Raw genomic sequence first — 26,822 nt, 5'->3', positions numbered from 1 at the left:
TAACCCGGTCCCATCTGTCTGAGGGTTTTCCGCCCTTCATAGAACCCTGCACAGTGGACACTGGGTTTGGGCTCCACGGTGGGCCGCTGGACCCGGGCCACGGGGGTGTGTGTGGCAGTGGGTGGGCTTCTCTGCAAGCCCCCATCCCCTTCTGCTGCCGGGGCCAAAACTCAGCTTGGAGAAACTCAGACTGAGCTTGAGACATCGAAACCCACAGAAACCCCAGGAAGGACCCATCGAACTTACAGCGGGAGCGGCCGGCTGCCGGTGGCGGTGAGGGGCGCGGCTCTGTCCCAGAATGGTGTCCCCTGCTGACCATCACGGACCCCCCTCCAGATCCTCTTTTTTTTAAGATTTTCTTTATTTATTTGACAGACAGAGATCGCAAGTAGGCAGAGAGGCAGGCAGAGAGGGGGGGAAGCAGACTCCCCACTGAGCAGGGAGCCCGATGTGGGACTCGATCCCAGGACCCTGGGATCGTGACCCGAGCCAAAGGCAGAGGCTTTAACCCACTGAGCCACCCAGGCGCCCCCGGATCCTCTTGAGTCAGGGTGTGCACTGCCTCATTCACCGGCAGGCTCGCAGCAAGGGCGTGGGCACCGCACCCGCTCTCAGCAAGCCCGCCCGCACCCTGCAGGGGCAGCTCCTTCCGGAACAAACCGCCCATCGGAGACGCGTGGATTGCCCCATGTAGGAACCTTGCCCAGAAGGGAATGAGAGACCACACGAAGCTTCTCCACGTGACGTGTCCCGTTCCGGCGATGCCTCGCTCCTGTCGGTCACAAACCATCAGTCCCAGGAGGGGATGGCCCCAGAGGCCTCGGACAGAGAGAAGACCAGCCCTGTACGACTTCCACCACAAATCATAAAACACGACGTGTGGAGAAACGCATCCCAGCCTCATGACAGCCCCCTGAGCATCCGCACAAGACGTACCGTTCTTATTTCTCGAGTAAGATGTGCTAAGCCCCCTCCACCAGTCCCCTGCAGGCCAGCCCGAGTCACTTCCCTGACTTGAGGTACATAGACCTGGTGTCTCCCTCCACATTTATGTCACAAAAGTCACCATTTCACCTCCCAGATCAAAGCAGGGCTCTGTCCCGTCCCGCGTCCCCAGACGGCCTGCCCGGCACCTTATTGCTCCGACGCGTGTTTCCTGTCTCTGCCCCATCCCTGACTCCCCCGAAACCCTCGGAAACCCCACGCCTCCCGCTCCTGAGCGCGGCTCGTGTGTGCATCTGCGCCGACGGACATGTGCTCCTCTCTCTGTTTGGGTCGGGAGCAGCTCGGAGACATACGGCTGCATCAGTGGGGGAGGGGGTCTCCTGTGTCGCTAACGTCCCTCCGAGTCGCCTCAGTGACTCCGGTCAAACCACTGCACACCTCTGCCCTCCCGCTCGGCCGGGGAGCCCCAGGCGGGAAGGGGCGCCTAGCGACCACATCGTGCTCGGCTCTGGCGGCCAAGGGAACCCGCGAGGTCGGCCCTGAGCGGAGCCGCTTCCTCCACGGGGCCCCCACGCCTACACATTCGCCTCGGAAGGGCAGAGGGGAGACCTACACCAGAACAAGCTCACGTTGAGGGGGCAGGACACGGACTCTCCCCTGCTGGGGTTGGGCTCCCTTCCCCCCAGTAGAGGCCCTGCTACTTCTTTTTAAAAAAGGGAGAGAGATTCATTTATAGAAAACCTTTTTACAATTTATTTCCTGTTGTTAATCCTCAAAGTATAAAAATGAGGCTCTAGCTAAATGCAGGGTTTCCGTGGTGAAATGTTGACCATGTGAACAAATAAATAAATATTTACAGTCTTTGGCAGAATGAATGAAGTTTCAATCTGGAAGAGAAGTTTGTTCAAAAAAACATAAATAATTTACCCAAAAAACTATGGTACAGTCTAAATATTCACATCGCCTCCCACGGCACTGTGTTGTTTGGCTAGGGACGCCAACACAGCGGTCTCCGTGGCCTCCACGACCGTCCCGTCGAGTCCGAGCTCCCACGCCCCCGTCCTGGGGACACGGCTCCACAGAAAAGTGCAGCAAAACAAAAAATCCACCTCGAAGGAAGCAACGCGCAACTTTATCAAATGGAATGTGCCCACCGGGGACCAAAGCTGTGCGTCCTCTCTAACATACACGGACATGAGACTGCGGTCAGCAGAGAGGGGAGCGGGATTCGCCCGCCTCAGACAAGACAAAGTTCTCTTCTCAAGCCCCTCACGCAGAGTGAGACTAATACTTTCTGTAGAAAGATCATGCAATTCAAGGCAAAGAACAAACACACACGAACTTGTGTAAAGTACACATGTTATGTACGACACACACGTTACGTAGGACACATGTATGACTGGTTAATGGCTGCATGGGACAAGGCTTGCTGCCGCTTTTTCTTTAGCGTTCCGAGTCTTCAATCCCATGTGCAGCAGACGGGTAATGGGAACAAAGACAGAATCACGGCCCCTGGCAACAGCATCAGTTAGGTTCCGTTATACACTCCCCACTGTCAGTGATCTGTTCTCTCCCGTGTTAAGCTTTATCACGACACCATAATACTGTGATATGATAAAGCTTGTATCTTGACAGGAAGGCATTTTGTTGTAACTGTATTTTTATATTATCATAGACGTGCTACACATTTATTCCCAGAAATCCTGCAACACGTGTCACGTGACATATTTAAATAAATTACTGGTGAATGAAGCTGCCCCGACAGTCTTTTAATAAATATTAAGGAAACATCTCTAACAGGAACCTTAGTGGAAAGTGTTGCCAGATTCGACAAGCCGCTTTGGCCGGGTTTCAAAGCCTAGAACGGGATTGAGAGGCTAAGGCGTCCTGGCGGAGGCGTTCGTCTGCTGGTCTGTTCTCCAGCAGCGGAGAGGGCAAGGAGGCTGAGCAGGAATTCCGGCAACGAGGGAGCAGAATCAGGGGACAGCCGGCCAGGAGGTCTCTCAAGCCCGTCGGGTGGGAGGCTCTGCCGGACCCCCACTGGGACCCGTGCTCGTGCTGCTTTCCAGGATGTCCCCTCTCAGATACACCTGCCCCGCTCTGCCAAGTACACGGGCTTCCGCTGTGGGCAGGGGTGTGGGGGAAGGGGCATCCATTCGTCCTCGTTACTGCTAACGTGCCCATCAGACAGCTGGCTCCCCAGCGTGCGACGGGTCTCCCGACCTCTCTGCCCCCACGGCTCGCCATACTCCAGCGGACCCGTCTCTGGGGTCGACCGGACGGGACTGCCCGCTACTGGAACGGAGATGGCTTTAAGCACTGAAAGTCACGTAGCAATATTTTTCCTGCTTAATTTATGATAATGGCTTGCGCACAATATTCCCTTCAACTCCATATACACATAAATACAATAAGTAATTACATTTTATATGTAAACGTCGTTCTTTTTAAACAAACAAGGAAAAAACGATGTACTGCCACGCTCAGTTTTCACCGCACAGAAAGTCTCGCGCATCACCACGCTGGGTTCTTGGGACGGGCTGCGCGTTCACCTTCACACGCATCCTCGGAAGGCACGCGGGCTCGGGGTCGATGATGGTGGACGACCCTCAGTGTCGAGGTCGAGGACAGGAGCTGCTGCTGAAGAGAGAGAAGCAGGAAGCAACCGCGCGCACTGGGGGTCTGGGGCACGGCATCCACGGTACGTCTCTGGAAGCGCGGCGGGCCCTGCTCACACATCTACAAACAAACAGCCGTAAATGGAATTAGGAGAGCTGGACCATGGGCTCTGTTTTCTTTTATTTGGTTCTACCTGTAACCTAAATATCATCCTAATTTTTAAAAGATCCACAATACGGACGGATGGATGGACGCTCCGATGCGAGCATGGGAGGGAGGGAGGGAACGTGTCACGTCTTGAAAGACGACCCAACAGAGGGAAAAGCAACACAAAACAACACAACACCAGAAGCGACATGCTCATGTTCCCTTTCCCTCTTTATGTGCATTTTCAGGGTGTGATTGTTGAAAGGTGCCTTGGAGCCTCACGGACCTCACCAGCAGGAGGGAGTGTTTTCATGTGCTCGTGAAGGTAAGGGTCAGACCAGACGGGAGCAGCCTTCCAGGTCTGCCGTATTGTGATTCAAATATACCCGCAGACACGTCCGTGCCCATGCCAGGAGCCCCTTCCTTCCTCCCGTCCTTCCCTCCCTCCCTTCTTTAGCGAGGTGGCGGTCTAAACGCCCTTAGTGGTCCAGACGATGTGCAGAGGACGGAGTGCGATGAACAGGCCGAGCCTGTGAGTTGGGAAGTGTTTGTTCCACCGAAGGAATTCACATTCGGTTTAAAACAAACAGACACCGAAGAGAGCAAACCGGACCGGGCTGCCTGGACAGAACCGGCGATCCCTGCCTCGCTGCTGCTTTGACGAAAGGACCATCGAGGGGCACGTCCCTTCCCCGCTCTCCGCGCTGCGAGCCGCCCCACGGCGGGGTCTCACCCACCTCTGCACTCGTATTTGAGGTCCGAAAAATAGACCATTTCTTGAGAGAAGACAAAGAGGCCGAGCCGCCCGCCGGCGTAGGTTTGGTCGTAGATGGGCCCTGAGTCCGCCATGACCTGCTTTCCTTCATGCACTAAGACTCTGCAAACAGAGAGAGGATGTGGGCGTGAGCGCCGGGGGTCGGGGTCAGCTCCGTCCCCGGGCAGCCCCCCAGCAGCAACAGGTCACGGCTCCAAGACCCACCGCTCCCCAGAGCCGGCCCCTCAGCCTCAGTGGGGCCTCTCGGTCCCCAGCAGTGGGAGCCGGACAGCCGCCTGCGGTGGGGGACCGATTCTAGGCCTCACTGCCTGGGTACCACGGCCCGCCACGGCACGGAAGCCACGTGCCCGCTGTTCCCACCCACTAGGCCGGCCCTGCGTGGCGGCAAGGACGGGGCTGTCTCCGAATGCCCGAAGCAGGATGGCGTGCACGAAGCCCTCCCTGACGGGAAGGCGGCCCTCGGGCGAGCGAGCACCGCGGCCAGACAGCGAGCCCGGGCCTCCCCTGCCCCGGGCCGCTCACTCCTGCCGCAGACTCACGCTCCGGGCCCTTGGGAAGAACCCAGCCCAGTCCTGCACTTTCTAGCCAAGTTTAACTTTGGGAGAAAACAAACACCTGATTTAAATCACCCATATTTGTTTTAATCCAAACCACTCACAAACGCTGTCACGCCAGAAAGGGAAAACACTCTTAGCCTGACCCACGTGAAGGTTCTGTGATGGCTTTTAAATGTGGCCGTTCACAGCGTCAGACAGAAACATGACTCTGTTCTCTGAATGAGGCCCATGGTACTTTTTCAAAGATGCAGCTAATTTGCGCTTTCTGGTGCGTCTCAGTGGCTCAGTCATTAAGTGTCTCCCTTCAGCTCAGGTCATGATGCCGGGCCCTGGGATCGAGTCCTGCATCGGGCTCCCTGCTCGGCGAGGAGCCTGCTTCTCTCTCTGCCTCTCCCCCTGCTTGCTCGCTCGCTCGCTCTCTCTGACGAATAAATAAATAAAATCTTTAAAAAATCATAATGATTGATACTTCGTCCGCTGCCCAGAATGTTCATTAGGAGGAAAGTCGTTTATCTTCCTCTGAGTTACATGAACGCGGCAAGTTTAACCTTCCCTGCTTCCGTAGCAGGAGGAGAGGCAGAGTCGGAAAAGGCCCGCGACGTGCAGGAGACTCGGAGACACGGGCAGCAAGCGGGGGTCCCGCCGGCTCACGCTCTGACGGAGACACGGGGGTCCCGCCCGCTCACGCTCTGACGGAGACACGGGGGTCCCGCCCGCTCACGCTCTGACGGAGACACGGGGGTCCCGCCGGCTCACGCTCTGACGGAGACACGGGAGTCCCGCCGGCTCACGCTCTGACGGAGACACGGGGGTCCCGCCGGCTCACGCTCTGACGGAGACACGGGGGTCCCGCCGGCTCACGCTCTGACGGAGACACGGGGGTCCCACCGGCTCACGCTCTGACGGAGACACGGGGGTCCCGCCCGCTCACGCTCTGACTTGCCCCGAGGTGGGGGGACATCCTTGCGGAGGGAACTCCCCTGGGGGCCGGGGCTGGTCCTGAGCCCCGCTCACCTTATGTAGCCCGTCTTGGGTCTGTGGGTCAGATGCCACCTGTACGCGGTGTAGTCTTTCCAGCCGATGTTCTTGGGGTCGTGCCATAACGTACGCACCTGGGAAAACACACCCGTCCCCAGTCCAGCTGACACCCGAGTCCTGACCGCAGTCCCACGGCACCGAATGCGAAACAAAGACGTTACTGGGCAAACTAATCCCCAGGGTTCGGGCGGCCACGTCGCCGTCTGAGAGGTTTCGTGGCATAACTCTCCAGCCTGGACAGGATCCCCTGACGGGAAGCGACGCGGTCCCGGGCTCGGAGCGCCGGCGCTCGGGCCGGAGGCAGCCGGGGATTCTGGTCCTCCACCCTCCGCCTCAGCACGGGGCCTGGGGCAAAACACGTCCACTGAACACCGGGTTCTCCCTTTCTCTAGAAGAAGGTATAAATGACGGACTTAATCTACCAGAGGATCGTCAGCTGTGTTTCTCAGAGCGCCAGGCCTGGCCTCTTTAGGCAGGGAGGTTCTGCGCAGGAAAGCGTTAGGGCCGGTGTAGCTCCAGTCCGAGTCCGAGCTACAGCCCCGAGGCGGGGCGTCTCTGGACGGGGCGGAGCCTGCTCTGCGGGGAATGCGGCAGCCGCAAGGCCGCGTGGAAGGGGCCCGGCGCGCGGCGTGCCCCGGTGCCCTCACCTGACCCTCGGTGTTCCCGGTGTGCCACAGAGCGTTCCGCAGGTGCTCGCCAGTCCCCGTGGTGGAGTTCACCACCTTGAGGGACACGCCGGAGTAGCCGTAGGCGCGGGTGGGCTGGTCCTCCCAGTAGGTCTGCGTGACCTGCTTCCACATCACCACGTAGAAACGGCTGCTGGACTGGTAGCCGAAGACGAAGCCGGCGTAGTCATCGTCCCGGTCGGTGTTGACGTAAAACGTGCCGCTGAAGTCGACAGACCCAAACTCATCAAAACCTGGGTGTCAAGGAAACATTCAGTCACAGGACTGGGTCGGAAACAGCCTGTGGGGAAATGCCTGGTTAGCCCGGGACCGGCGGATGCGGACAGGACGAGGTCCGCTCCGGGTCCCTGCCTCGGATGCTACGGACGCGGGGGGTTTAACGTGTTCAGATCCCGCGTCCTGGATGCTGGCAGAGCCTTACTGTGTGGTGTGGCATTTCACAGACCAAATCCATAGCATAAAATGGCACCCTGGACATGAAATTTCAAACATGTGACTCCCCAGGCCCTTATGAAGACCATTTAGGCAGACATGGAAGGGTGGCGACCCCCACAGGACCTCCTTAACCTCCCCCCGCAAGCCGCCCTCCTGCTCTGGCAGCACCTCGTCCCCAGGAACCAGGAAGGGTGGATGCCCGAGGCTCACCAACGGCGATGCCAGGGTCCGAATTGGCTGTCTGCACCAGCTCCTTCCCTTGATGGCGAATGACCCAGTTGGGGTCGATCTGAGTGGTGCCCTTGGGGTCCAGGTGGACCATCTGGAAGTTCCTGAAGTCAGTTTCACTGATGGCGCTGTTTTCAGGACACACGTCATCGATGTCTGGGATGCTGTCGTTGTCAAAGTCGTCCTTGCAAGCGTCCCCACGCCCGTCACCTGCCACCAGCACAAGCAGGAGAAGGAGAAAACAGTAGATGGTTTGCCGTCTGCCTCTCTGAAGCGTCCTCACACGCTAGCGGAGACGCTTCACAGAGCGGTGACCACGTGCGGCAGCCCCGGCCAGCCCTGGAGGGTCTCCACGCAGCCCTGGGCTGCGGGCTCCGGGGGTTGTCACCGGACCACCAGGCTGACCTTGCGGCTTGCTTTCCAATAGTTTTCAGAACTTCTACCACGACCTTTCTTCATCATCCTGCCCCAAATCTTCAGATCTGAAGCAGAGTTCCGACTCTACAAATGACTATCCCCGGGGACGTACGATCTTCTTTTTTCTGGAAGATTCTTTCAACTTGTCCGGCGAGGTGGTGGAAAGGCTGGGGGTGTGCGGCCCAGACCACCGGCTGCTCGTGGGGGACCCGCGCCCCCGCACTGGCCAGTCTGCAGGGAGCATGACCACCCCCAGGACAATGGCAGCTTCCTACACTAGCGCGTGTTAGTGCCGATCGCTTTGGAAAGAGAAAGAGGTACGGAGTTCAGCTAATTTCCCGTCACATTCTGGAAACCAGCAGTGCGTGTCCCACCGACGGGTGCGGGTGAACACACTCACGTGAGGACACCGGGAAGCCGTGAGCACACATGCGAGCCGGCCCCTCCCCCACACAACCACGGGGCGGCCTGAGCCGAGCGCTGTGGGTCCAGACGGGTCTTCGTGTCCCGCAGGAATCAGGCATGTGGCTCGGGTATGGGGAGGGGACCCCTGGAGCTGGCCTCAGGCCCCGAGTCCCTGTGCACCTGTGGCTCCGTGGCTCAGACGCCCACCGCCCATCTCCGCTCCTGAAGGCAAAGCAGCGCCTCCCACACCCCGGAAGCCCAGGCAGCATTTCACATCACTGTCTGTTGGAGACCTTCCTGGGGCCCCAGGTCCCCCTGCAGCCCCCTGGGTGGGGTCCACTGCCCAGAAAACCCGTCCCTTTTCCTGATATTTCACAACCACCATTTTTCGGTTGCTTTGCCCATGACAAACCCCAACCCTCACCATCATGAGGTGACCCAGATCCCCACCTCATCCCGCCTGTAACAGGGCCTCTCTGCAGAGACCACCAACAGCCGTGACGCCGAGCCGCCCCGATGCACCATGCACGGGGAGCCTGTCGCTGGCACGGCGGGCCGGCGGGCACGAGCAGGGCTGCCCCAGGAGAGCACAGCACCCCACTTCCTCCGTGGACTTGGCCCCTGCGGCTCCCTGGTGAGGCACCTACCGTCCGAGTCCTCCTGGTCCGGGTTGGACACCAGCCGGCAGTTGTCCCTGTCGTCGGGAACCCCGTCGTTATCGTCGTCTGAGTCACAGGCGTCGCCCTGGCCATCGTGGTCATGGTCGGCCTGGTTGGCGTTGGAGATGTAGGGGCAGTTGTCCTGATTGTTCTGGTGGCCGTCCTCATCGATGTCCTCATTGTTGTCACACTGGTCCCCCACAAGGTCATTGTCCACGTCGGTCTGGGGGACAGAGCAAGACCCACACTGAGTGTCCGCCCGGCAAGCAGGACGCCAGGCTGGAGGTCCCATGGACCTCGGGGTTGGGCCGCCTCGTGCACATGAGCGGCTGTGCCCCCAGGAGGGCTGTCCGCATCAGGGGGCAGCTCCAGGACACTCCGCTGCCCATGACAGCTCTCCACGGGCTCACATCACGGGAAGAGGACTAGAAAGAATTAACGCCACAGAACCAAGTGCCTCTTTGACAACGTCTGCGAAGGGCTGGCCCACGCCCGACCGTGATGCGTTCTGTTCACTGCGTCTTCCAAAGGCGAATCTGGAGGAGAAGCGGACTCCCCGTTTGCTTCCAGGAAAGGAAGATGAGTGGAGGGAGGCACGGCTTCCGTCAGGGAGGGCGGGAAGACACCCGGGCATCGGGCCCGTGGCCACCGAGATACGAGAGTGAACGCGCGGTTCGGTAACGGTTTCAAACTCCTAAAACGCCGGTGCTGCCGCTTGCTCACACAGCAGCCGGAAAGCCACAAGCACACGACTGTCTACAAGTGTCGAGACCCCCTGACCCCACGCTGCTCGCGGACACAGCGGATCAATCATGAGATCAGCTACCTGGTCGGGGTTGTGCACCAGGGGGCAGTTGTCACAGTGATCGCCCACGCCGTCCCCGTCCGTGTCTCTCTGGTCAGTGTTGTACACGTACGGACAGTTGTCCCGCTCGTTGAAGACATCTGTGGGTTTCCCAGGGAAAGACAAAAGAGCACAGAGCTTTTCCCACTGCATTAAGCAACTTAGAGCCAAACTTCCATTTAACAACGAGGATCTAAGATCATGGTGAAGTGCAAACATTACTGCATTTGTGGGAAAACATGTCAGATTTCCTGTCAAAGTCCAGATCCCCCTGGTTCGAACCAGAGCCGCTCGCGGAGGTTTCCGGGCAACGTGGCACGACAAGAAGCTGTGTTCTCACGGCGAGCTGAGTTCACCGTGCGGACCGTCTCCCTGGCTTCCATCCCCTAGGCCTTGACCTGGGGCACGCTCCCTCCCCACCACCATTTGCTCCGCGGAGGAAAAGCGATAGAGGTCGAGGCCGGCAGGGTTTCCAGCTGATACCTCATTGCAAGAAACCCCCCCAAGGGAATAACCCATCAGCACCAGAGCCACGGAAACACGACAGAACAGTGGGTCGCACAACCCCGTCCGATGCTGGCAAAACCCCGAAGAGCTCAACCCCTGAGTCAGCGGGACACACGGGACAGACCGAGGCACTCCCGCCTGGACCACAGGGGCCCGAGGGGGTAAGATGCGGAGGGCAGCGAGAACGGATCCCCAGGAAGGGCTGGCTGGTGCTCCGGCCACGGCCAGGGCAGAGAGGCACCCACTGGCCCCAGCCCGCGGACGCCAGCAGGCAGAGAGCCACAGCTGCTGGGGTACGGGCTGCCTGCCGGGGCCCCAGCCTCTCCGGTGGAGTGTCAGCGGAGGTGCTGGAGTTCCTGACACCTGGGGGACCCCCAGGGCAGCTTCACCACGGCCAGCTCATGACTTGTTAGAAACAAGGGCCAGGGAGGGATATCCCGAGACAGGGAGACAGGGAGACAGGGAGGCGGGCGCTGCCGTCCGATGCGTCTCAGAGGCGCGATCTGTTGAGGGGACAGGACGGCGCTCTTGGGCCTCTGATGGGGATGAGTGGGAAGGACACAGGGTACAGGGCCGGGGCCTGGGTCACGAGCAGGATGACACCGTGTCTGCAGTTCTGGGAGGGAGGTCCTGAGGCTGGCGACCCCCCACTGACCCCAGGAGGGACGGGTCGGGTGAGGCTGGGCTCCCGCCAGAGCGGCTGAGTCACGGTTCATCCGGTGCCAACCCACAGGGGCGGCCAGCTTACGCCACACCCGTGGGGGGACGATGACTCGCGAACACGTGTCTACATCAAGGAGCAGGACTGACCGTCCCCGTCCATGTCCACGGAGCATGCATCCCCCTCGCCATTGTTGTCCGTATCGATCTGCGCAGGGTTGTGCACATACGGGCAGTTGTCACAGCGGTCCCCGACCTCGTCCTTGTCGTAGTCGAACTGGCGGGGGTTGAAGAGGAGCCGGCAGTTGTCCTACGGAAAGGGAAGGAGTCAGAGACCTGCGTGGGAGCCGGAGGGGCAGCGGCCTCGCGGACGGAGCGGTCAGCCCCAGCAAACGCGTCACTGCCACTGAGTCATTTCGTGGCCATTGATGCTTCCGACATTGTCCTGCGACGACGATGACACACTGTGTGCCTCGTGGTGAGAACACACACATCCCCACCACACAAGGGAGCAGGCGGGTGGTGAAGGGGTCTGTGGGTCGGTGGGAGGAGGATGTGGTGGAGCCGTGAGGAGCCGCAGGGGTCTGTTCCCACAAGCACCGTGCACCCATGTGCGTGCAAACTCATTCGCGTCCTGCAACAGTTTCCGCGGAAAGCACTAGTGTGTCCCGGCGGCCGTGACGGCGAGCACATCACTCACCGGAGGGACGGCCGCGCTCATCGCCGGCTCCCCCAGGAGGGCGGGCAGGCCTCTGAGCCACCGAGAGGTCCAACTCCTGCTGGCGTCCCAGCAGAGCACCTGCGGCCCACGCCCGGGCAGTGCCGGGTTGCGTGTGCGGGAGTGCAGCTCACAGACATGTCCGGGGACCTGAGAGGGGGCTCCCCTCCCTGGCTGCCCAACCCCGAGGCCCAGAGCCGCCCCACTGGCCCCACCTTCTCATCATCCACGCCGTCATTGTCGTCATCATCGTCACAGGCGTCCCCGGTGCCGTCCTTGTCGAAGTCTTCCTGGCCGGAATTGGGCAGCAGCGGGCAGTTGTCCTGCGAGCGGAAAACGCACATGAGTTATAACACACGCGGGGGCAGGGGAGTGATGCCGTGGGCACAGAGCTGGTCGCCCGGAGGTTGGGAGCTGTCTTTAGCCTGGCAAGGCCATGCTGGAGACGACATCCTGTTGCCAGCGTGGCCAGAGAGGGAGGCTCGCATCCCTCACCCGGGACCCCCATGAAATAGCACCAGAGAGCAAAAACCCAAAGCGGGGAGAGCCGCCGCTCTGAGAGCCTGGAGGAGGGCTGAGCCCGCAGGGTCCCCTTCCTCCCCGTGACGCCAGCTCCCATCACAGAGTCCAAATCACGTCCCCCGTCAGCTCGTCACACAAGTGGGTAACTGGCATCATTAGAAAAATCATTTTGTTTCACTCCAGTGATGTCATAATTCAAACCTGAGCTGCGTTTCAATTCTGTGTCCCCGTGTGCCACAGAAGTCCCAGCCTCCAAACAGACCGGACCCCCAGCCCACGGCTGGAGCCAGCAAAGATCTCCCAGGACTGTCACGCCCAGGCCCCCGTCCCACAGATGTGGTGAAACACGAGAATTCTCTAGCACAGGGAGCCGCGGGGAGCGAGCAGAGCTGCGACCCCCCGGGACCCCCGATCGTGTGGACCCATGAGTCACGTCCAAATAGCCACAACCACCCCGAAGGGGGGTTCCTGGACAGGTGGGAGGCCCAGGAGCCTGTGGGTGAGCACCTGCGGGGTTGCGCCCGGCCCTCACCTTGATGCAGTGGTACGTGGCGTTGGTGGCACAGACCAGGTTCTTGTTGGGCCAGCCGTCCAGGTCCGAGTCCTCCCCGCAGATGAGCCCGTCGCCCGCGTAGCCCGTCTGGCACTCACACTTGTACATGGGGTCGCTGAAGTGCCCCAGGTAGATGCATTCCGCGTGCCGGTGGCAGGCGTGAGTCTTGTCCTTGCACGGGTTCTCAGGCTCACACACCTGTGGGGAAAGGGCCACATGGCTAGACACACAGAGACCCTACCCCTCCCAGGCAGAGTGTGAGGTGGGCGCTCAGGGACCAGGGCAGGGGTGCAGGGACCCCTCAGATGCGGCGGGGACAGCAGGTGCCGGCAAGGCATCCGGACACTCAGGGCGATGCTCTCTCTGGAGGCTTTTCCAGTGGCTTCAGAGTGGCACCGGCGTGATGTCCGAGCCCACAGGGAACCGTGTGCTGTCAGCCGGTCCATTTGGGCTCCTGCAGGAAAGCTGTGCTCTGCACCCACCAGGGCGGTCCAGGGGGCTGGTGGACGGGCTCCCACTCCCATAGCCCTCTGCCCACCCTAGGGAGGCCGCCCTTGTTCTTCTCCACGCCCCCTCTGTCCAATGCCCAGGTTCTCCCCGACGGGTTTCCAGCCTCTCCCCAGCACACAAAGGGCCAGGGTCCTCACCTGCTTCTCCGTCCTGGCCGCCTCCAGGCCGACGCCAAAGGGCTGGGTCCCTTTGTAGCGAGGGGGGCACGGCAGGCAGTGGAAGCCGGGGTCGGTGTTGACGCAGCGGCGGGCTTTGCTCGTGGAGAAGCAGACATCGGTGACCACAGCGCACTGCGGGATACGCTGGCGTGAGCCCCGGCCCGGGTCCGCATGGGCTCCCCTCCCCCCGGCAGGGACCCACCTCGTCCAGGTCCTCGCAGTGCGTGCCGTTGCCCAGGAAGCCCACGGGGCAGGAGCCGCAGGACCAGGAGCCGTCAGGGAAGCTGTCGCACTGGGCTCCCGGGAAGCAGGGGTTGGACAGGCAGCCGTCTGCGTGGGAGGACGGAGAGCGCGGTTAGCACGGGGCCGCGCCCCCAAGCCCCTCGCAGAAGGACGCAGGTGCTGCCTGCATCAGGCGGGCTCGATGCGGGGAAACTGAGTTACTCAGGGAGGGCCGGGGCATCCGGCAGGGTCACCACCTCCAAGAACAGATTCTCAGGTGGTAAGAATACAGAGGCTGCAGGGAGCTTGGACGGCTGTCGTCGCACAAAACGTTTCCCTCACAGCGTGCATTTCCGTGTTTATGTGAAAACACAGGCAAGCTCGGTGACCAGAGCCGTTATGCTCGAGTGCATAGAGCTGACCTTTCTTCCCTATTTTTCTGCTGTTCTGCGCTGGGTCCTACGTCCTCCGCGTCCTGCGCTGCCCCCGCCCGTCCTGCGCCGCCCCCGTGACACCCACCTACGGGACAGCTCCTCTTGTTGCACATCTGATGCTCCTTCACGTCCCCCACGCAGTCCTTGCCCCCGTGCTGCGGCTCGGGGCTGTTGCAGACGCGCGTCCGCTCCCGGATCCCGCCGGCACAGGTGACGGTGCAGGCTGACCACGGCGACCACGGGCTCCACCGGCCGTCGACTGCAGGCAGAGAGCACAGAGGGTCAGTGGGGAAGGCGACCTAAGCCAGACGGAGCAGAGTCTCCTCCTGGGCCTGGAAAACGGGGAAGAGTGAGCGTTCGTGGCGCTAAGCTCGAGGGTGATGCAGGCAGCAGATTTCGGCGGGTGTGGTTTTCACCTCTGGAAAATCACACGGACGCTGTGAGCAGAAGCTGACCGCTGGCCAGGGCTGCGGGCACAGGGTGCCCCACCATGGAAGAGCTCACATGCGTTCTAACGCACAGCTCAGCGGGGAGGGGAAGCTCCCCGCGCTCTCCTTTTCGCTGGCTGTCCTTGCAGGGTGTGACTCGGGCTTTGGAGAGGGCTCCTGGCACCCTGGGTCGCCGGTCCAGCTGCAGAGTCAGCCGTCCCCTGAGACCCACCGGTCTGGGCCCTCCACACGGCCCCCGGTGAAGGGCACGCAGCGACAGCTCCCACGGTTCTGGCTGATGTTTCCCTGAATCGTGGGTGAGCTGTAGTCTCCCTGGGCTGGCTCTGGTGAGGTCAGGGCTCGCAGGCCACGCGGAGTCACCCAGAGGCCGGCTTCCAGCACGGAGCCAGCGAGGTTTGGTGGTGCCTCGATGGCTTGTGCCCGATCCCACTGCCGCCGGTGGGAGTGGGCCTGGCCCCAGACCCCTGCGCCCCGCCGTCTGCAAACACCCGCTCCCACCCAGCCTTCACACCACCTACTCGGACACGGGACGCCCTGGCAGCCCTTGGTCTCGCGGCCGCTCCCTTTGCAGTTCTTGCCCCCCATCTGGGGGACGGGCGAGTTGCAGAGACGGATTCGTGTGATGTTGCCGATGCCGCAGGTCACTGAGCAGGACGACCAAGGTGACCAGTGGCTCCAGCCCCCGTTCTGCCGGACTAGCACACAGACGAGGACAAGCATGTCAGGGCAGCCGTGGCCCCCACGTTTGCTCACTTGCAGGAGTGGAGAGGAGAAGCGGCCGGGAAGGACCCTCCCCCACAGGAGCCCCCGGACAAGCCTAGGGGGTCCCCGAAACCCAGCCCGTCCCCACCGACCCCCACACCCAAAGGAGAGCGATGCCAACCCCAGCCCCTGACACCCAGAGGCCCGGACACTCACTGCGATTGTCACACTTGCCCAGGCTGCACGCCCGCGTCTGGATGGACGGCCCCAGGCAGGTGTTGCTGGTGACGTCACAGGACCTCCCTCTCTGCTGGGTGCCCGAGCCGCAGGTGGCAGAGCACTCCGTCCACTCTGCCCAGGGGGACCAGCCTTCCTCGCCATCCAGCGCTGGGTGGGAAGTACAGGGCCTGTCAAACCTTTGCCCAGGGTGGCCACGGGACAGACTGGCCCACAAAGGGCCTGCGACGCAGAAGCCGCATGCTGGGGAAGGCAGGTGTGTGGGGTACATCCGCGGAGCACGACGGAGGCCCTGGGGTCTACCGTCTGCGCGCTGAGCCACGCTCACCACCAGGGTCGGGGAAGGGGTCTACGGATTTCTGAAGCTGGTTCACAGGAAAGAGTCTGGAATCAGGCCCACACGGGCTTTACGGGACATACTGAGACTTAACATGCTTCCTTTTTAACCTCCGTTGCTGAGTGACATATGATAATGAAATATTTCAATTTTGGTTGAAATTACAGGTCACCAAATTTAGTCCCAGATGATTCAAATCAGGACAAGTTAAATAAAAAGACAATTTCCTGCAAAGAAAAGTCCTCTGAGTGATTACATTCTGTAAGTAACTTCCTGCAAGATGTCTGTCCGGGGAGCAGGAAACGCACTGCTTTCCCGCATTGTACTCGGGGTGCGCGCCCTGCAAGGGGTAAACATTCCTGTAAGCAGGAAACCAGACGACAATAAGGTCGCGGAGACCACACTCGGCAGCATGGAACGCCCCCCTCTAGTCAGACACGGGCCTTGTCTCGGGATCGCGTTTTCATCTTCCGCCTCGCGCCCGACATGGTGCGTATCCAACTCGGAAGGCGCATCAGGCTCTCGCACATGCCGTTTGCTTCAACATTGTCCATTTCAATCATAAAACTAACCCCTGGGCGCTTGGGTGGCTCAGTTGGTTAAGCAACTGCCTTCAGCTCAGGTCACGATCCCGGAGTCCCGGGATCGAGTCCCACATGGGGCTCCGGCTCCACGGGGAGTCTGCTTCTCCCTCTGACCTTCTCGCCTCTCGTGCTCTCTCTCACTGTCTCTCTCTCTCAAATAAAAAAATAAAATCTTTAAAAAAAAAAACAAAACTAACCCCAAGTAGTCAGCATAATCCTCCCATATTTTATAGACAATGAATTGAGCCCCAGAAAAATTATATTTTGCCCCAAATCAGAGTGTCAGAGCCTGACCTCACTGCCCCAGCCATTCTCCAGCTGCATCCAGAGGGCATGTGAGAAGGGGCGGCCCTGCGGGCAAAGACTACAGGGCGTCCCCAGCCTGTGACCTTGGCCTCAAGGCCCCAGACCAGGCAGGGGAGGATGGACACCAGCGAGAGAGGAACAAATGTTCCAGGAACCCGGATGCCCCCGGAGTGGCCGGCACGCTCACATGGGGAAGGAGAGAGGGGCCCACGTGGCTAACAGAGGGACAAATGCGGCAGAGCTCAGCAACGGGAGAGGAGGACAGCTGCCCAGGGCTGCAGGATGGGACGCCGGCTGGGACACAGGGGCGGTGAAGCCTGGGAAGGAATCCGCGGAAAGGCACCGTCCCCGGGTGAGGGGCCAGGGACACGGCACAGCAGGACTGGGGTGAGGACCTGAGCTTCCACCGGACCCTGGCTCCCCAGAGCCCTGCAGGCCAGGAGCGGCCCACAGACGTGGGCTCGGACCGTGTGGGGAGCCCGTGGGCGTGCGGGGCCCTCCCACCCCAGTGTCTGCTCCTGGGGATGCATCTATTTGGAGTGGGGAGGGGTGATGCTCTGATGGGCTTTGTTCCTCTTGTCCTTTCCCTGTGGGGTGTGCTGACAGGGTTACAAGCTGTCCTAACACCCTCGGTGCCCGGCTCCCAGTGGTGCTCTATCCTTGTGCAGCGGCTACGGAGTCCACTTCCTCACCCCGGTGACAGGACAGGAGCCTGAACTCCAAGGACGTTCAGACCCCTGGTCAGTGTGGACCGTGAGTGCCAACCGCTTCGGGGTGAGGTGTCGCCTGCGTCCTTCCCCCCATCCTCCCCCACGTCCTCCCCCACGTCCGCCCCCGCTTCTCCCCCACGTCCTCCCCCACGTCCGCCCCCGCTTCTCCCCCACGTCCTCCCCCACGTCCGCCCCCGCTTCTCCCCCACGTCCTCCCCCACGTCCGCCCCCGCTTCTCCCCCACGTCCTCCCCCGAGTCTCTCCCGCACGTCCAGCCCACAGGTGTGAGGCCCTGGCCAGCGGCGGGTCAGTACGCAGAGCAGCAAGCAGGCACAGACAGATGGGCGGGCGGTGTCCGACCCCACGCGCACTTACAGCGGAAGCAGGATGGGCAGCATTCTCCTTCCACAAAGGACGGGTTGGCGCAGGTCGCTGGGGGACAAGTGATTTGGTGGCAAACGGTTTTAAATTTCTGCAGGCAAAAAAGGGGTCCGTGAAACACTCATTCAAACGAGCAAGCATCAGTGCGAGGGCTGGATGGGAAGGGCTGGGAGGACGCTGTGCCCGTGCACGGGGCGGGAGGGCCGGGTTTGGGCTGCTGACCCCCGAGGCCGCCCTTGGTGGAAACAGGGAGCGCTCACCGAGGGCAAGAGGCCAAGTTACCTACCGACCACCATGGGGTCTATGACCTGCCCCCCGGACCCCACGGAGCTGCCTGGAGTTACAGGTGCTGGCCAGCTCTGCCCCGGCTGCCTCCCGCCTCCCGTGGGACAGTCATTCACCTCCTGGAGCTCATCTCTTTTGTGCAAAGCAGTGGGGTTGGCTGGTGCCTCACTTAGGTCCCCACACTGGGTCTCCCGACGTGGCTGCACACGTTCCGTGGCTCACCAGGGAAGCCAGGAAGCCAGGGAAGCCGGGAGTGCGGCCACCCGCACGGGATTCTCCACACATGTCCCCACGCCTCACCTTGCAGGTGCACTTGGTGCAGCTGTCCACCACCCACGTCTCGTTCTCCGCGAAGAACCGGCCGTCCTGCCAGCAAGCGGACATGTTCCTCGTCTTGGGCGCGCCGCCGACGAGCTCCCAGAGGAACTGGTTGTCGTTGGACTGGGAGGTTGAGGCAACGTTTCAGTGTCGATGAATACAACCTACCCACCCATGCCCACAGACAAGAAGGAAAGCAGCTCCGTGACCCGAGAGTGCCCGTGGTCTGACTGGAGCCGCCCGCTGCGCGGAAGGCTCTGCATGGGGCGCCACGGCCCCCTCGGTGAGACGGCATCAGGCCGCGTGGAACCTCTCCCGAGCAGGGTTGTGTCACGGCAATCATAGAGCAAGGCTGCCACCATCGCCCTCCACAGCGTCCCCACCCGCACCCGGCGCCCCACTGACAGACGGTCTGGAGCTCACTGTTCGGCACGTCTGCCCAGAGGGCTCTAGCCCTGGGTGTGACCGTAACTCGGGGCCCAGCGCCCGGCGGTGCTGGACAGAGAAGGGACCCTGCCGGCCAAGCACCACTGAAAACTGACAGCCAATATGCGGATTCACCCTTTCTTCCAGAAGCGACGGACCTGGTCTGAGAGCCCAGCGGCAAGGACACACCTAATTCTTGCTGGAGGAGAAGACCGCAGGCTTTAAACAGAATCAAGCATGTGAAAATGACGTGGGCTGCTCCCCACAGGCGTTTCTAGTGCTCCTCCGGCCGACGGGCCGTGGGTGCCTCCCCCACGCAGGGGCTTCTGGGTGGGGTCACAGTCCCCGTGAGAATCACAGGAAAGGCATGGGTCCGCTCTTGCCCCAAAGTGCACAGAGACACGCTGTCCGGGAGGTTTCTGGGAGGTCACCCGTGCCCCTGTCCCCAACTCCAAGCCAAGCAAACTTGTCCCAAAGCCCTTTCCATCCCCTCCTGCTTGCATGACAGCCCTGGATGCAGGGTCGGCGGCAGTGAGGCCACCCCCGTCTCCCAGGAAGACCCCCCCTCGCTTGGGGAGAGGGCCACAAAGCAGACGCTCCTGCCTCCAACCCCTAACTTGCTCCCCCACACACGGGGGTGGGGCGGGGGTGGGGCTCGTGCCCCACAGCCGCAGACACACTGGAAGCTTCTAGAAGCCTTTGCCATGAGCTGCCCTCACCGTGCCCACTGCCTCTACCTCCCCATCCTGGCCCCACCCCACCCTGGGCCACAGTCAGGCCACAGCTCCAGGCCCTTTCCTGTGGGGCGAAGGGTGGGAACGGGCACCCCCAGACCCGCAGACTCTCCGGGCATCCTCCCCGCCGCCTCCCTCCCTTCTCACGGGCACCACCCTGTTCCCGTCCCCTAAGCCAGTGGAGGGTGCGTCCCCGGGGAAGCTGGCCGCTGTCACCCGCGTCACTGCCTCCTCCCTGAGGTGCCGGTCGCCTGGCCGGTGCTGTCCTGACCAGACCCTCACTTCCCAGACCTCTGTGGTCCCTCCTCACTGCACCCATCCTTCCCGCAGAAGAGCCTCCCTGTCCCTCAGAACTTGTACCTGCTGGGGACACGGGTGTCCCCTGGCTGAGAACCGTCCTGAGGACGTGGGGCCCGTGGGCCTTTGGGATTCAGAATTCCCCGCCCCCCCCACCTGCCCCCTTTCCCTGCCGCGGCCGGCCGGCACCCACCACCTTCCGCAGGTTCTCGTGCAGCTCGTTGACGATGACGTGCAGCCCCGACAGCTCAGCGAACATGGTGCCCAGCTCCTCGCAGGAGCGCTCGCACACCTCCGGCTTCCTGGGCGCGCCGGGGCCCGCGTACTCAGGCGCCACCTGAGGGCTCAGGTGCAGCGTCTCCGTGGTCTCACTGATGGCGTTGGCTTCGGCTGCGGAAGCACAGGGATGGCGGTGAGTGCGGCCTGGCCACGGGGAGGGGGTGCCACGGGCATAACGTCCACCCGAGAATGGCACGTGACGGCCCGGCGTCCGTCATGGCCCTGCTGGCCCAACAGCATTCTGCCCGCTCGGGGACACCTGCCAACAGCACCACGGACGGCCACCGGCCACGCAACCGTGGCGCTCGGCAGCAGGGCAGGAGCAGAAGGCAGAAGCCTGGAGACGGTCTGCACCTGGCAGAGCTCGGCCCACGAGTGAGTCAGACTGACAGGAGGAGACTATCTCCTGGGACAGCCTGTCTCTTCCGTCCACAGCTGGACCTGCCTCCGACCCCGTGTTCTTGGCAAATCCGCGGCCTCCCCCTAGCTCCTCACTAGCCCCTTTTTCTAGTCTAGTTTACTTGGGCCGCCTGCTCCGCATCAAGGCAGATGCAACGGTCCTCCTGCTGGTCAGGTCCTCACCGGGCCTCCCTCGCATTCACGTCCTCTCTCTGTGGGCCCTGCACCATCCCCTGGAGGGAAGGGCAGACCCCTCAGACGCTCGACCGGGGACCCCCTCACTGTCCCTGAAGCCACACAAACCCTCTGGGGTCCTCACCACAGGACATACGTGGCAGGGACACAAACTGGAAACTGGCTTGGGCCAGTCCAGAGAGAGGGACTGTCCCTCACGGGAGCCGGGCCAGCCTGGACATAGCCATGGCCCCCACCACACGACTGTCATGGGAGTAACGTGCCCTGTGCCTCTCAGCATCTCACTGCTGAGTTACACCTCATGGACACTGTCACCCCACTGGGCCTCCTGCTGTCGAGGTTTTATTACTGTCATAAATCCTTACCACGGTCCTGACCTCGGGAGTCCCCCAGCTTGCTGGTTGGATAGGGGCACGTACCCCAAAACAGAAACACGTCAGCCAGTGCTCCCGGGTATCAGATTAAAAACAATACTGCATCCAGGAATGCACCCCATGGCCCACCGCCGCCTGATTTCGGACAGACCCCAGAGCAGCTCCTTAGGACGGGATACCCCACAGTCACGGCGTCCGTCCCCCTCTGCCAAGACGTGCGCAGTCTTGCCTGTGCTTAGACCTGGACCCGGACGGAGCCCCTTGTCCTGCTGTGCAGGCTGCAGGGTCTCCAGGCCCCACGGAGCTCAACACCCGGGGGGGGCGCAGCTTTCCCGTCACACGGCACAGCCCCCCATATCAGGACACCCAGAGAGCCGCTCTGCTTTCTCTGTCTGTGGAAACTTCCTGAGCGGTTGGCGTCAGACATCTGCTTACTATCCTAGCCTTTTCTGAAAAAGCACATTCCCCCCAAAAAGGCAGTGGCTTAAATCACAGGGACTGGTAGCTGGCGTGTTAGCCGGGCTGGAGACACGGGGTGAGGCCAGAGCCCCAGCAGGTACCACGCAGGAGGGGCTTGTCGTGGGAGCCTGTGTGGCGGGAGCAGGCACCGCAAGCCTCTCCCCGCTCACCGTCCGCTAAACATCGCTCTCGGGATTCCCTTCCGGCCCCGGACGCGAACTGCCCAGCCGGGGAGCGGGTGCGGATGGACGGGGTGCGGCCTCCGAGCGGCACGGCCGAGCGGCACGTCCAGCTCCAGCGGGGCAGACACGAGGACCCCAGCTCCCACGCGGGCCGAGTCCAGCCCCAGTGTGGGGGAGCGCGGGTCTCGGAGCCGCCGTCGCGCCCTACAGATGCCACCCGCTGAGCGTGAGCGAGCGATTGGTATTCGCGTCGACGGCGCTGTCTGACACGAAGACGGGTCTCAGCGAGAGGAACTCACAGAAGGAGCCGCAAGGGAGACCGGGCGGGCGGTTCTGCAGCCCACAGGGAGTCACAGCGCCCGCCATGGACCCAGAGCCCCCGCGCCTCTACCCCATCCCAGAGTCACCGTGAAGATTTACTGATGCTGAGTTTACAGAGCCCAGCGGAATGAGCTTCACAAAGCAAATGCTCGGCAACAGGCTGTCCGGTTACGGCCGGAGGCAAATGCAAACGGCAATGAACAGACAATGTGGGATCATGTCCAACGGTGTGGAGGTTTTCCTCGGGCTTTGTCCACAGCTGTGAGGAGCGTGAGAAACCCCCACTAACCACGGCCACCAGAGCTGCTGGCTTGCACAGGTGGTCTTCACACACTAACAGACTGGAAAATTTGCATGGTTTCATGTTAATGGATTGGCTTTTTGGCTCATAAAATGGATTATTTTAGATTATTAAAATATATTCAAAATTAATCTTTCAGGCAGTTTATAAATTTTCAGGTGTCAACATGTCTAAGTTGACCAGCAAACTCACTCAAAGACAGTAATGGCCCTTTATTAGAATATTTTTCTTAAATTCCCACGAGCACCCCCCACATACACGCATGCACATGTGCACACACACATATGCACAGACACACTCACACACGCTCACGCAAATGCACACACAGACATGCACACCTCGTGGTAGAAATCCATCCAAGACGAGAAAGGAAACGCGGAACGCGGTGCTCAAACACACCTACCTCCCTGGCTTTGCTGACAGCCCTGCCGGCTCAGAACGTCTTCCGCTGAATTTTCGAACACTAAGTAGACGTTCTGCAGCAAGCCCTGCAGAGAAAGAGAGCCGCGGACAGACATCAAAAGTTTGACACCGGGCTGGGTGACATTTTAAACATATAAGGTATTTACATAACGTATAAAAAGACGTATAATATAAATAGATAATGTACAAACATAGAAGGAAAAGCAAGAGCGTTTCTCTCCGTGCCTCCCGCTCGCAGGCTGGAGCTCTCTGTCGCGGGTCATCCTGTGTCGGTTACTGCCGAGGCTCTGCTCTCGGCACAGCACAGACCAGGAATCGCACATTGGAAGACCATGAGGGTGGCCCCAAGACTCGTGCGTGATTCTGTCTTCCAGACACGTCCGGTCAGACACTCTGGGCTGCACGTCCTTTGCGGGGGACTCCGCTGGCTGCCGGCGCTGGGCTGATGGTCTCACAAGCCCCCGTGCTCTAATCACAGACGTGGACTCTCTCGGGGGAGAGAGCCTTCCGCCCTGTGAAGGGTCAGCGGCTCGTACCGCAGGGCCCACAGGACCTCCCTGACGGCCACCAGAGCTTAGTTCAACGACCGGTGAGGACTCTCACCTTCTCCAAAAACTGAATTCAACGGCACCTTGATTTCCCAAGAAGGCAGATCTGGAGGCGAGCAAAGCGCTGACCCCACTGCAGGTTCTAGACGCTTGTGGTCACAGAGAGAGCTTCCAAAATCTACTTCAGCGTGAATGTGTTTTAAGATGAACGTGCAACTAGCCCCTCATAAATCAACACCCTTTTCTTAAAAAGCATGGCTGTAAATCAGATCTCCTAGCGTCTCAGTGCTGCACGGGGAGCGGGCAGCGGAGTCCACGTGCAGAGCCTGGGATTTCCAGAACGTCAGAAAGGGGCTGATGCCTCGGTCATCAAATCAGTCTTCCGTCTGGAAACCCGCGACTGTTTGCACAGGTGAGAAAGCACAGCTCTGCTTATCTGTGGATGAAAAAGTCGTGTGTGCGAGCGTGTGTGTATGTATGTGTGCAGTGCGTGCATGCATGCGTGTGATTGTGCACATGAGTGTGTAGGTCTGTGCCTGCGCATATACACATGTGACGTCTGCATGGGCATGTCTCTGTGTGTCCACGCACGGTGGCGTGTGTCTCCCAGGCCAGGCCTGACCTGCGCCAGCACGGGCATCAGGTTAAGAGAGGCCCTTGCTGGTCCACTCCCAGCTCCCTCTACCCGCCTCACACGTCTGCCGCACCCCTGCCATACGTACCCGGAAGTGACTTTCTCGCGCAGAGCCCTTGGCCACATACATCCGGCTCTTCTCTGTCCGCAGCTGCTCATAGAACGGCTCGTCTAGCGTGAAGCTGTCGATCAGGTCACAGCCCACGTACAAGCTGTAGGTCTCCCCGGTCACCTGCACGGTGATGTTCTTCCACTGGGAGTCAGCCAGGCCCACGTCCTCCAGGGAGATGACGTGCTGGGTACCATCTGCCCAGTAGGTAAGGTCCAGCGTGTCTGCTGGGCCATTGGAGACGATTTCGAATTGTCTCTGGGAGGCGCCGGGGCCCTCCAGAGCCAGGAGCGTGCCCCGGGACTTGGGGTCCTGCTTCAGGCTGGCCGTGAGGAAGAACCCCTCCTTTTGCCGCATGATTTTGGCGATTTTGCTAAGGTAATCTGAGTTCACTGGTGGGATGTAGTCAAAGCGGACGAAGCGATAGGCAGGCACGCTGGGGTCCGGCCCCCGGAACTGCTTGGCCCCAATGGTCTTCCGGTTGATGTTGCTGATGCTGAAAAGGTCGAAGGCCATGTCCTCGTCCTGGGCACCCGCTGCAGTGGGGACAGAGCGGAGTGATTGCCAGCAAACAGGACAAGCACAAGCCCAGAGGGCATTTTTACCGGCAGGGAGCAAACCGTGATGTCACGTGTGACAGAGCCACTGCAGCCTCAGTGTCCCCGGATCCCCCCCCGCTTCTCCCAGGGCGTTAATGACAGCTTTCACGTAAAACCGTTATCCTCTCTCTCCGGGCTGCTTCCCAAAGTGAGGCCCCAAGACAGCGGGAGCACGTGCCAGAAGGTAGACCGAGCACCTTGTCTGGATTAGCAGTTGCGCTTCGCAGCCAGACTTCTTCAGGGGAGGACGCACCGCCCCAAGTCAGGCTCCACACACCTTCTGGAATCTGTCTCCTGCTCTCCCACCCGGATCTGAGGCTTAGGTGTGGCCCTGTGTCTACCATTTGATCGCCCAGGAAAACAACCCTGCAAAGTAAAGGGGCCTCTGTCCTTCTTAGGATTACATTACATGTTGCTTTCCTATAGAGAGCGTGACTTATGCAAGTTACATTGTATCTCTTTACTTTGCAGAAGTATATTCTGTGAGTACACAAGTTACATTGTATCCCTTTATTTTGCAGAAGTACATTCTGAGAGTCTTACTGAATGCTTCGGGTAAGGCTCTGAGACTGGTGGGTCTCAGGTCTGCAAATCAATAGTTTTAAGTCACCTTGTGAATAACTGGAAAGAAAAGTGATCAGACCGTCCCCAAATAAAATGGGTTAAATAATTCAAAGTAATTGACTGAATAGAAGTATTAGGGGAAGCACAGCTTTCCATCTCCTACGTGGCAAGTTCAAATGTTACATTCACAGTGTTGCTGATCCGACTGTGAATTCCACAACCCTTACTACAGCCATTGGGCAACATGACAACAATTCTTACAGTAGTTTCAACCTTTGACTCAGCAATTTTACTTTTGGACCTTTTTCTAAAGATAGAATCACAAATACGAGTAGGGACTTATTCACAAAAGGACTCAGGCAGCGTCATTTATACTCACGATAATAAACTTATGATGTCGACGGAGATTGGCCTTAAAAATATCCGGGTTCTCTCCCAACAGTGTCCTACACAAAACCTTGTGGTATGAAAATACACACGTGGGGAAATACTTATGATACATTTTCAAGTGGGGGAGTTCTCAAGCACCAACCACTTCCGGTTACAAATTCAGCAGGTGGGGGAAAAAAAAGGCCCAGTGTGCACAGCCAATGCTGTGTGTCAAGGCGAAAGTATTTTTCTCTAATACTTAGATTTTCCAAAAATAAGTAATTTCCTATTATGTGGACTCAAAAGTAAGTAAATATTTATTGAGAAGGAGGTTCCAGATGTTCTAAGGAACGGCAGTCACGCCAGCTGCTGGTGCCCAACAGCCCCGGACGACCAGGGACACTGTCCGCACTCACCTTGAGCGCTAGACGAGACCCAGAGGGCGAGCAGCACCAGCGTCCAGGTCATGCTGTCGTCCACAGCCGAGACCTATGGGAGAAGCAGACTCTGGTCACGCAGGCGTACATGGTGGCAACTCTCCGAGTTGGCTGGGATTTTCACTCACACGGACAGTTTGTGCATCAGAATCAAAAACAAGTGGATTTGTGGAAAGTAAACGCTGGATAAGAAGTTGGCTTTTCCAAAGGGTACTTCTGACTGCGGCTGGTTTTTACTGGACGTGTCCGCACGTGCTGACAAAGCACGGAACGAGTCACATCGCAATGTTTACATTATTTGATCCTCGTACAAACCTGAGAGGCAAATACTGTTATTACCATGCCCATTTGACAGATGGGTACATGAAGACCCCAAAGAGTTAAGTGCTTGCCCAGAGCAATGTTGTTGGTGAGAAGTGTAGCCAAGACTTAAACCCAGGAAGCATGAATTTAGAAAAGTATCAGCATTATTTAGAAAATCATCTACAAAGATATCTTTGAGTAAATAGTCAAGAAAAAAAGTGCATAACTCAAATAGAATAAATATTAACTATATGCAGGAGAAGTAAATTCAATGTGGTGTGTCCTAACCACAAAACAAAACAACAAAAAGAAAAACATAGCATTCTACTTAGCAATCGCTTTTATTCGGCTGTTCTATTTTCTTGCAGGCCTGTTTTTCCATTCTTGAGGATTTTCAGTTGGCATGGTTCAGGCCAGCAGACACTGGGCCAGAACTCAGGCGTGCTGGACAGAAGCCTGCTCCGCTCTTAACCCTTGCCCTCCCTGCCTCGGTGCTCCCGCTCCAGTGTCCCGCCGGGCAC

The 26,822-nt window shown here is 59.7% G+C and overlaps 1 protein-coding gene across 1 annotated transcript; it reads right to left on the bottom strand.

The window, feature by feature from the left end:
• Window positions 1-1,682: 1,682 nt before the first annotated feature.
• Window positions 1,683-26,029, bottom strand: THBS2 (thrombospondin 2; the record flags this gene model as incomplete). Its single annotated transcript, XM_080806136.1, has 21 exons — window positions 1,683-3,684; window positions 4,449-4,588; window positions 6,058-6,155; window positions 6,729-7,000; window positions 7,413-7,640; window positions 8,900-9,134; window positions 9,738-9,856; window positions 11,073-11,232; window positions 11,856-11,963; window positions 12,695-12,913; window positions 13,363-13,515; window positions 13,586-13,713; window positions 14,125-14,298; window positions 15,007-15,183; window positions 15,407-15,577; window positions 17,740-17,836; window positions 18,331-18,471; window positions 19,999-20,195; window positions 22,719-22,803; window positions 24,009-24,565; window positions 25,978-26,029. The coding sequence occupies 21 exons, from the start codon at window positions 26,027-26,029 to the stop codon at window positions 3,677-3,679; spliced, it is 3,519 nt and encodes a 1,172-aa protein (XP_080662262.1). The 3' UTR covers window positions 1,683-3,676.
• Window positions 26,030-26,822: the final 793 nt, after the last annotated feature.

The sequence above is a fragment of the Martes martes genome (assembly GCF_963455335.1).
Source record: "Martes martes genome assembly, chromosome: 6".
NCBI classification, from domain to species: Eukaryota; Metazoa; Chordata; class Mammalia; order Carnivora; family Mustelidae; genus Martes; species Martes martes.
This window is presented reverse-complemented; position numbering and strand designations above follow the sequence as displayed.